This window comes from Elaeis guineensis, chromosome 5, assembly GCF_000442705.2.
Source record: "Elaeis guineensis isolate ETL-2024a chromosome 5, EG11, whole genome shotgun sequence".
Lineage (NCBI taxonomy): Eukaryota > Viridiplantae > Streptophyta > Magnoliopsida > Arecales > Arecaceae > Elaeis > Elaeis guineensis.
In genome coordinates, this window is record NC_025997.2 from 903,692 (window position 1) to 915,512 (window position 11,821).

At 38.9% G+C, this 11,821-nt stretch overlaps 1 protein-coding gene and 1 long non-coding RNA gene across 2 annotated transcripts; both read right to left on the reverse strand.

Annotated features, from left to right (window-relative positions):
* Positions 1-1,318: 1,318 nt before the first annotated feature.
* Positions 1,319-2,009, reverse strand: LOC140857726 (uncharacterized). The gene is made up of 2 exons (XR_012141209.1): positions 1,925-2,009; positions 1,319-1,844 (listed from the first exon to the last, which is right to left on the reverse strand). It is a non-coding gene; the product is annotated as an uncharacterized lncRNA (long non-coding RNA).
* A 6,591-nt stretch (positions 2,010-8,600) lies between these two features.
* On the reverse strand, positions 8,601-10,641 carry LOC140857798 (uncharacterized). The gene is made up of 2 exons (XM_073256987.1): positions 10,617-10,641; positions 8,601-9,046 (listed from the first exon to the last, which is right to left on the reverse strand). The coding sequence occupies exons 1-2, from the start codon at positions 10,639-10,641 to the stop codon at positions 8,601-8,603; spliced, it is 471 nt and encodes a 156-aa protein (XP_073113088.1).
* Between the last annotated feature and the right edge of the window lie 1,180 nt (positions 10,642-11,821).

An 11,821-nucleotide genomic window follows, 5' to 3' on the forward strand; every position in this document is an offset into this window, starting at 1 on the left:
AATCAAATCGGAGGTGGAGGGTGCAGAGGGTCGTATGGGCGTGAAAGCTCGAGCACGGTCCGACCCACCTATAGGTTTAGCCTGCTAGCATCAGGCCAAGATGCACTACAAGAAATTTGATTTTTTGCGACGAAATTTTTTCGTCGCTAAAAATCTTATTTTCGTCGCTAATAGTATTTGCGACGAAATATATCGTCGCTAAAAATTTGTAGAGAAAGCCTCGTAGCAAAAGACCTTAGCGACGAAAATATTTTATTTCGTCGCAAAAAATAGTAAACCCAGACGACGAAGTTATGTACTGTATTAGCGACGAAAATATTTTGTCGCAAGAGCTTAAATTTTAGTCGCTAAAATTGCAATGAAAAAAAATTTCGTCGCTAAATATTTTGATTAAAAAATTTTTTTTCTTATTTTTTGCGATGAAAATTAATTTCGTCGCAAAACTTAACGATGGATTTTGTCGCAAAATAATTTATCGCAAAAAGTTCATCGCAAAAATTGCGACGAAAAAAAATTTTCGTCGCTATAATTGCGACGAAAAAAAATTTCGTCGCTATAATAGCAACGAAATAAAATTTTCGTCGCTAAAAGGGCGACGAAAATAAAAAATTTCGTCGCTATAATGGCGACGAAATAATAATTTCGTCGCTATAATTGCAACGAAATAAAAATTTCGTCGCAAAAAGTTTAAATTTTTAGCGACGAAACTTTTTTTCGTCGCTAAAATAGCAACGAAATAATTTCGTCGCAAAAATTGCGACGAAAAAAAAAATTTCGTCGCTATAATGGCGACGAAATAATAATTTCGTCGCTATAATTGCAACGAAATAAAAATTTCGTCGCAAAAAGTTTAAATTTTTAGCGACGAAACTTTTTTTCGTCGCTAAAATAGCAACGAAATAATTTCGTCGCAAAAATTGCGACGAAAAAAAAAATTTCGTCGCTATAATGGAGACGAAATAATAATTTCGTCGCTATAAGGATGACGAAATAAAAATATTCGTCGGCATAATTCTGACGAAATAAAAATTTCGTCGCAAAAGTTATAATTTTTAGCGACGAAACTAAGACTTTCGTCGCAAAAATAGCAACGAAATAAAAAATTTCGTCGCAATGAATAATAAATGTTTTATTTTTTGGGTTCACAAATTTTTTTGCGATGAAATTAATATTTCGTCGCTAAAATAAATTTTGGATAAAAAATAAAATTTTTATTAATTTTTCAAAAAAACCTGCTCAAATACAAATTATCTGATCAACCATATTTTAAATAAACAGTATGTTAATACAATAAAAATATTCTAAGTCAAAAGACCAATTTCAAATAACAAAAAGTTTCATAACCATCTTTGTCATATACAAAAATATAAGTCCATACACCATTTTAAATTTAAAATAAGTACAAACTAAGTATGATCTGACTCATTGGCCTCGTTCCCTCCTCCAGACGTCGATCCCTGACCCGATACGTGTCGCGATGGTGGTGCAGAGGCGGCATCATGTGACTGTAGAGGTGCTAACTCAGAAGCATCAATATCGAGCCGTCCCGCCACCGCAGCTACGATCCTCTCGAGCGTCTGACTACGATTCATCCAGTAACTAATCTGATCTTGCATCATGCTCATGGATGTCCTAACTGCCTCTGGCACCGATGCATCATCAGACCGGCCGGATGACGAACTGCGTGATTTTTTGGACCGCATGCTATGACCAGATCCTAGCTGCCGCCCGAGGACGGTATCCAAAATCGTATCATCTGTCATCAAACAAACCTGCTGCGATCCAGTATCACCATCAGATCCCACCTCCCTCGTCGCCTGCTCTCTCAATTCTAACATTTTTTCCTTCACAATAAACAAAATAAAATCATAAATTTTTTTCAAACTCTTTAAAAGTATTCAAAATGTAGAGTAATGATACTTACATGACGCTGCCTCGCCTCCTCGGTCACGAACTCGCCACTCTTGTTTTGATAGAATTTAGCATAGGCATCGACTCCGGATAGTCCCTATTCAAAAAAAAAAAAGAAAAAGATATCAAAATAATGTAAATATTTAATAAAAAATTACAAAGTATGATTGCAAATGTAGTTACGTACCATCCTCTTCATTCTCTGTGCAAAAGAGGCACTTCCTTGCGTGTGAATAGAATCAATCTTGCTCCTATTCACCTTATTCGCCTCTGATCGTCGCTACAAAATACATACAATTATAACCAATAAAGGACATAACATAATTAAAAAAACTTGGAACACTAGACATACCTGAAATGCCTCACTTCCAAAATGCTCACATAACCACCGCTAATCGTCACTAGACCCAGCCCAATTTCTGTATGGCTGGGTCACAGGATCAATCCCCTTCGCCTGCAGCTCATTGCAGTATTTATGAAGCCTACATCGCCGATCTCTATATCTCTTTGCAGCCATTTTGAGAATACATGCCGTCACTTCTTCGTCAGTGCAATCCTCGAAGTCAATATTATCCTACACAGTAATCATACCAAAAGGCAAATACATGAAATTATTCATATAATAAAAAAATTATTTATATAACCAAAAATAATATGGATCATGTAATGATATGCAAGACATCCAAATTTAATTCTTACCCTGATGTGAGAGACTAGAGCATCACGGTATCGAGGAGCTACATGCTTGAAACTTTCAGCAGCCCACGGAAAATGATTCCACATATACAAACTGATCTCATTTGCGACGATACTAGCCTCTGTGCCAACCGGATGATCTCGAAATATATGTACCTTCGGTTTTTCATTGTGTGTATGCACATATTTTTCCAAAACAAGACCCCTACTAGGACCACGCACTGCACGTCGATGCTGTGTTCCTACATGTAAAAATTGATGAAATGAACATATATCATGTATCACTAAATGCATATAACAAAAAAATATATATGGTTTATAAATTGATAGAGATGTACTTGTAAGGGGATGATGCTGCGGTACCATGGCCTCCGGCTGGGCAAGCTCTGGCGAGCACTAAGCGGCTCTGTGGACTCGGGCAACTGAGTCTCATCTAAATCCTCTGAGTCATCATGCAAAATGCTAAAGTGAGGATGTGTATCATCAAGCGGAGCCTACTGCCTACCCCGTGAATGTCTACGTCCAGGACCAGTCATGATGCTGCAATGATTAAAATAATTTAAATCAGTAAGTAATCAAAAAAACTCAAGTATTACATGATATAATAAAAAAAATAAATTGAATTACTTATTCATATTAATTATTGTTCTCAGATTCTGAACTCGTGTCCATATAGTCATCTTCGACGGGAGTCATAGAAGACTTCGACCCTGAAGTACTATCATCATTGTCGTTAACGAAGTCATTATTGGATCGTGCTCGTGTCCGTGCCCTTATGGACGATCCAACAACAGAAACATCCTCAGGTTCATAGTCGTCTCTTTGTAATTATCCTATGTCAATCGTATCATCTGGCACTAATATGTTATCTGGTGCTTGCATTTGATATGCTTCGTTTTCAATAATTGCACAGACTTCATTCTCAAGATGTTCATCGTTCGGGCATGTGAAAAGTGCAGGATCAAACAAATGCCTATGCTGAGCCCTTATTGCAACTCGCCAAGGCTCTTTCATTTTGTTATCATCAATATACCACACTAGTCTTGCTTGCTTTGCAAAAATATAAGGATCACTTTCATACCATACATGACCAGTGTGGACACTGACGAGTTGAGGATCTATAACAATTGGCCTGTGTCGTCCTAAGTCATACCATCGACACTTGAATAACACAATCCGTCGAAGACCACTATATCTCAACTCTATAACCTCATGCAGAACACCAAAAAAATCTATTATTTCACCCTTGTGCTCGCCCTCCACGCTTATTCCACAATTCTGTGTGGTTCGATCACGATCGCGATCTTCCGTTAAGAATCGCACACCATTGACTATGCATGCTGAATATACTGATACACGTCTGTCAGGTTTTCGTGCAAGTGCAGCTAAGTCATTACTGATACAGTTAGGATTGTCTATACGTAGCTGAGCTATCTACAATTAAAAGAACAATAAGCAGGTTAAATTTGACAAGATAAATACTATATAAACAAACTTTTAATCATGGATGAACATGAACATAACTTACCCGTTCGTCAAACCATGATGTGAATTGATTCCTATGTCGTGCCGCTGCTAATGTAGGATTACTTCTTCTGAGCTCACTTTCGTGTTCTCTGAAGTGATACAGTAATACCATGTATATTTTAATTTAGAGTCCACGTGTATTCATTGATATATCAACAAATAAAAATTAAATGTATATACTCACATCATGTAGGCTTCTACCTCCTCGCAATTGTTTAGCACATACCAATGCATGTCATCCGTTTCTTGTGGTGTCAACATTCGAAAATCTTTTTTACCATATGGTCGGGCAACATTGGAGAACACGGACAATCCATCGGTCAGAATCTCGTCAACATCAATATTCCGCTGTGGCCTTGTAAATTTGGTCTCCACTCGTCGAAGGTACATAGAGCAGAACGTCAGACATTCATTCATAACATGTGCCTCTGCTATTGAACCTTCAGGCCGTGCTTTGTTAGTGACGGCACTCTTGTATTCACGCATCTCCCTATTCAATAAATTATCAATTGATATCACATATAATAAGAATATAATAATGAATAATAAATATTACAATATCATGCAATTACCTTTCAATTGGGTACATCCATCTTGTATTTACTGGCCCACCCAATCTAGTCTCATGTGGAAGATGAACAGAAAGATGCACCATGATATCAAAGAAGGCGGGAGGGAATATCATCTCGAGCTTACAGAGAGTAATGATAATCTTCTTCTCCAATATGTCGATCTGACTTCGTCTCAATGTCTTCGCACATAAGTCTCGAAAATAAGTTCCCAGATCAAGTAACGCATCACACACATTATCCGGCAACAATCCGCGCAAACCAACTGGGAGCACATGCTGTAGAAGTACATGACAATCATGACTTTTCATCCCGACGATCTTCCCATCTTTCGACTTGATGCACCGTTTCAAGTTTGAGGCGTATCCATCAGGAAACCTCACTGATCTCAAATATGAAAGAAATTGATTTCTCTCTCTTCGATTCAGTGTATAACATGCCAATGGCTTCACCAGCCTATCCCCTCATCGAATCAAATGTAATTCCTTTCTAATCCGCATATCCTCTAAGTCAAGACGAGCCTTCACGGTATCCTTTGTTCTTCCTTCGATATTGAGAATGATATAAAATACATTATCAAATATATTCTTTTCAATATGCATGACGTCAAGATTATGTCGAAGAAGAAGCATTTTCCAATATGGAAGATCAAACAACTTGCTCTTTTTTCTTCAATTTTTGATACTTGTTCGCACCCCTACTTGGCTGGCCAGACCCTTACCAAATATGACATCCTGTGGGTTTGGTAACTGATTTAAAATATTATCCGTAGACCAGAATCTTGGCTGCGCACGTCGTTCATGCTTGCCATTGAACTTAAGACTTCTCCTCCATCTATGATCATCTGGCAAGAAACGTCGATGGCCGGTAAACAAATCTTTCCGCGAATACGGTCCGATGTAATATCATCGTTACAAGTTGGGCATGCTTTATACCCTTTTGTACACCATCCAGAAATATCGCCATATGCAGGAAAATCGTTAACTGTCCAAAGCAATGCTGCATGCATACGAAAGATGCCTCCTATAACATGATCATATGTTTCGCATCCTTCTTCCCACAAATATTGTAACTCTTCGATCAATGGCTCTAAAAATATGTCTATGTCTCTTCCAGGGGCACGGGGACCCAGGATCAACAAGGCCAATAGATTAAAAGGTGATTTCATGCACTTCCATGGTGGTAAATTATAAGGAAATATCATAACAGGCCACATACTATAAGCAGTACTAAGATTACCATATAGATTAAATCCGTCTGTTGCCAACCCTAGCCTGACATTTTGTGAATCAGCTACAAACCATGGATGTTCACGATCAAAATGTTTCCATGCATCTCCATCTGATGGATGTCTCATGACATCATCGTCCATATTATTTACCTCCTTATGCCACCGCATGTCACAAGCAGTATGCCTCGACATGAACAATCGACGCAATCGTGGTGTAATCGGAAAGTACCGTAGAATCTTGCATGGTATTTTCTTTTTCTTCTTATCCTTACCACGACTTTCTTTCCATCTGCTTGAATGACAAATTGGACATGCTTGTAGATCTTGTTTATCCTTCCGAAATAGAACACAATCATTCAGACATGCATGTATCTTTTCACAGCGTAGGCCCAAGTCATCGACTCCCAAACCGAGTCCTTTCAATAATTTTTTGGCTTCATAATGACTTGACGGAAGTAACTCTCCCTCTGGCAGTAAGTCCTTCAAAAATTTGAGCAACCAATTAAACGAGTTGTTTGACCACTTACCAAGTGTCTTCATGTGTAATAACTTTATTACGACGGACAACAGAGAGTACTTCTTACAACCAGGATAAACATCACTTTGTGCATCTCTTAATAGACGCTCGAATCTATCATTTATAGATATATTAATGTCCTCTTCAGCTTCTTGTCTCGGAATGGAATGCTGATGTTCTGCTCTCGCTTCTACATTTACTTCAAATAATTTCGGATGAAGATCCTCTAAAATTTTTCTATCTTCTTCACCAAGTGTTTGTCTTTCACGACTGCATGATCCACCGACTGACGATGGATTTATGGGACTCCTGGACAACATGTTCGAGCTAGTCGGCAAATCTTCACCATGACAAGTCCATCTCTTGTAAGTCACATCTATACCGTGTTCGTATAAATGATTCTGAATGTCCGATAAGGTACACCAAAATAAATTCCTACATCGACGACATGGACAACGAGCTTTCCCATCTTCTCTAGTATGATTGGACGCCACATTCATAAAAGTCGTCACACCCGTAATATACTCGGGACAGAACTTATCACGCAAAGACATCCAACCACGATCCATACCTACATATTTATGATGCAAACTATACAATCAATTTTATGTAATAATAGTTGACTAACGCCTTATATCTCCTACCTATAGGGTGATGGTCCTATTCCATTCAGGAACGTAAGAATTTAATATTGCAATACATGTCTTGTATACCAAAAAAATTTCGGCAGCATTTCGACGCAGTTCTCCAGATACACAAGCATTAAAATTGTGCTATGTATCCAGAGAACATGATCGAAAATACCGACAAAACTCTGCGATATACAAGCACATGTGTTGCAATATTAAATTCATTCACGTGCCCAAACTGTCCACGAGGACAATTCGAGAATAGTATGTAAAGCACTAATATTTTTTTCATAAAAAAAAATATTGGTTTTTGCACGCTATCCTCGAACGGAAATTCTAAGGCTTATAAATTTAGAGAGCTTTGAAAGAAAGACAAGCTTTAGTATCAGGTAGCGCTGTAAATGTAGTAAACCGTATAGAAAAGAAGTATAGGTGTATATCGTGCACATATGGCAAGGAAGATAACAAGCTTGCAGACAGAGGATGCAACACAGTTTAAAAACAGCTAATTTCTACAGTTACACTAGCAACATGAACAAAAAAAAAATATATATAAATAAAATAAAACAAGGTAGATAAAGATTAGCCCAGCTCATTTATAAGGTAAATTGAAATTCCTTGAGTTTGTATAGTTTGCAATCCATAATACCATATGGTTCACCAAAAAGTCACATTTCCTTAACGAAGTTAATGACAGGATGATGACCAACAAGTTCTACAGACTATCTGTTACCAGGACACCGCAAGCTTCATAATATTTCCTCAGCATAGCATTGTGAATCCAATTGGAATGCCAAAACTAAAGCAAGGAATTTTCCTAGCCAACCACCAAAAATATCTGCATGAGAAATTTCATCAAGAGCTAATCCTCCAGTAGTTGTTAGAGATTTGTCACCTTAGTGTGAGGTAGAATGACATTCTCTTTCAGTATTTTCAATCTCATTCTCTTATCAATGCGATTAAGAAGAACCAACAAACAGAAATGAGATCATCAAAGTGACCAACATAATGGGATAAAAGACAAACATAAGCCAATGCAAATATTATGCTTCTCCTCCCAGCAAACAGAAAATACAGAAATATATGTTTGCACCCAGGAAGAACATGAACCCGATTCAAGCCGGTTACTAGTATTTTATTTTTTGTCATGTATTTCCCCTAATTAATCCCAATCCCACAAGATAAGAAGATAAACTATGAAGGATCAAAATATTTGAACAACAACAACAACAATAATAATAATTGAAAAAAAAAACTCAGCATTTACACTCCTAAGATCTTATAGGATTGTGATGACGTAGTGAAAATAGTTGCAAAATAAAATTTTCTTTCCTTTTCTAGAAAAATAGCGGATCTGAAAATCCTTTAATCTGAGAAAATAACAGATCAAAAAATCACATATGTCTAGATAATAAAACCAGTTCATTTAACTGGGAAATTTTAACTAATTACAGATCGATGGCAGTTTTTTTTCCAAGAATTTTTTAAAAAAAAATTACAGAAAGGATTCTATTGGTCCTTCAAAACCCTAGATCCAGAATCGTGGAAGGGCACAAAACCTCGGAGATGATCTGGCACGACCGGAACCTGGCGGTCTGGTTCGCAGCACCGGAGGCGACGAGGAGGAACAGGAGGAACTCCTCCAGGAAGGCACCAGAGGCGGCCGCGTCCTTGGCGTCGGGAAGGGCGGCGAAGGCGGAGACGAATCGGACGGTGCGCTCGGCGGCGAGGGAGCGGCGAGCGCAGTCGAAGAGAGGGGTCAGGGCTCGGGCGAAGGAAGGGAAGAAGAGGCCGGGAGGGGCGGAGGAGCGGAGGGCGGAGAGCTCTCTCAGCTTCTGGGTGTGCACGGCGTGGGAGAGCCGGCACTCGTCCAGAACCCTCGCGATCTCGCGATCTCGCGATCGCGTGGCGGTGCCGGCCGGCGGCGACGCGGCGGTGGCGGCCCGACGGCGACGCGGCGGCGGCCCTACGAAAACAAAAAAGAAAACACAGACTGAGAAAGGGAGGGAGAGGCCAGAGAAGAGGGATTGGAGGGAGGCGGGAGAGAGGGTGGCGAGGCGGGAGGGAGATGGCCGGCAAGCTGGGAGGTGGGCTCGATCAGCGATGGGGGGCGGGCTCGAGCGGCGACGGTGGCGGGGAGGGAGGGCTCGACGGCGGTGGGGAGGGAGAGAGAGAGAGGATGGTGGCGAGGAGGGAGAGGACTTACCGGGAAGATGACCGGCGACCGGGGAACGACGACTGTCGCCGGAGATCGGGGAGGGAGAAGATTTGGATGACCGCGGCGGAGATCGGGCCGGGAGGAAGATCAAGCAGTTTTTTCAATTAGGGCAGAATACCTTCGGTTTTATTTTTAAGTAAAACATATTTAGCGACGAAATAAATTCGTTGCTAAAAATAAATTTTCTGTCGCCAAAAAATTTGATTTTTTGCAACAAAAATATTTTCGTCGCAAATGATTAATTTTTGGCAACGAAAATTTAATTTCGTCGCAAATGATCGGGAAATCAAGTTTCTCGCAACGAAACAAATATTTCGTCGCTAAAAATTAAATTTTTGGCGACGTAATTATTTTCGTCGCAAAAAAAAATTTAGCAACGAAAAATTTTTCCGTCGCCAAAAAAAAATTTTTTTGCGATGAAAAAACTTTCGTCGCTAAAAATCAATTCTAGCAACGAAATTTAAATTTTCGTCGTAAAATATTCAAAATTTTTTAATAAAATAAAATTTAGCGACGTAATAGTTTCGTCGCTAAATATAAATAAAATTGGTCACAAAAGTCTTTTTTTTTTAGCAATGAAAAATCAATTTCATCGTAAAAAATATAATTTTTTGGCGACAAAATTTTTTTTGTCGCAAAAAATAAATTTTTAACTACGAAAAAAAATATTTCGTCGTCAAAAAAACTATTTTTTGCAACGAAAAAAAATTTCATCGCTAAAAATGAACTTCTAGCAACAAAAAAAAATTTCGTTGCAAAAGATATAACTTTTTGCAACGCAATTTTTTTCGTCGCAAATACCTAATTTTTGGGGACGAAATTTAAATTTCGTTGCAAAAGCCTACTTTTTTGCGACGAAAAATATTTCGTCGCTAAAATTTCGTCACAAAAAATCAAATTTCTTGTAGTGTCTTCTAAGTGTGAAGGCCACCCCATTTATGAGACATCTTGCAATGTCAAGGATTCCTCAAAGATTTTGTTGCTTCTCATATATTTAAGGAGGCAAATTCGGTGGTTAATTGCATTGTGAAGCATGCTTGGGACCATGGTGATCCTCTGAGTCCTATGCCTACGGAACTCAATGCTCTCCTCCAAGCAAATGCAAATGGCACTAACTATATCCATTTATGATGTTTCTTTTTCATTTGTTTCTTATCTTTCATGCAGGTTTTTGTACGTGCTACTCTCTATCATGGTTCTCCTTTTACGGGTACATATGGTTACTATCCTTTCTTCCTCTCAGTTTCTGCCCAGCTTTCTTCATTCAGCTTATGTTATGATACTGTTTGCATTGGCCTTCTTCAATACTTCATCTTACTTTCCCAGCAATTACAGACTGGCATGGTGCTGCTTACTCATTTGTTTATATTTTGCTTTAACGGATATCTTCAGGCATGCCATTCCTTTATGTACTGCTTTGGAAAATTGCTTCTTCATGGGTTGTTGCAATGCCTTTCCTTAAGTTGCTAGGTTCAAAAGAATTTAGTCTCATACGCTTGCTTATGGTACTCTTGCTTCAAAGAATTATGGATCATTTGCTCACGAATTCTGGTTTTGACTTGCTGTTATTCTGCTCCTTGTATGTTGCTTCAATGGATCGTTTTATTCAGTATACTGGTGTATCTGTTGCTGGGCATGCAGGTGTATCACTTGCTGGGTATTCTTCCTACATGGTGCCCTTCTTCCTACTTCAGTGCTTCACCATTTGCTGTTTTGTAATTCACTTTACAGTGGTCCTATTTTCTCTTCAACTGCGGCAGGATCATGCCGACCATACATCTCAACGTCTGCATGGGTGCTCTCAATCATCAGCTTACAGGTGTCCTTATACAGAGAACTTGCTGCCGTGTTATACCTTACACAAAGAACCAATGTCCAGAATGCTGATGGTTGTACTGCTCTTCAGCCAGCTTTCATGTTTCATGGCACAAGGGCTTCAATACACACCAACTTTAGTTGTTCCTGGTTCTATATTTCACATGTTTGTTGGGTTGGGATAGCATTTTGGTACAAAGCAGTTTGGCATACAGTGCAATTGTATATTCATTTTGGATTATACACTCCACTTTATATGGTACCTGTGAGTTCATATAAACAGAAGACTCATCCCAATAAGAGGTATTGTTCACTTTGACCGCATACATACTATAGCTTATAGGCTTGCAGTCCTTAAACCATAACTGATAGGCTTGCGGTTGCTGAATCTCATGGCTTTGACCCAAAAGACACCTCTTGAGAGAGAGTATCTTCCATCTCATATAAGACGGAGTACCCCTGACTCACAATCAATGTGGGACTAAATCCCCCACCATAGTACTCATGACCCTTAACTTAATATAGCTTCGGCTCTCTTTTCCTCCCAAAAAAAAAAAAAACCCTTCTATACCGTGGGATCAATCTAAATCCAGCTTCCCCCCATTTTCATTCAAAGCGCCATTGTGAACCATGAACAATGAAAATTATTCCCTTCAACATATCTCATTCTTCTAACGCTTACAAAAATTGCTTGCTCAAAAAGAAAGT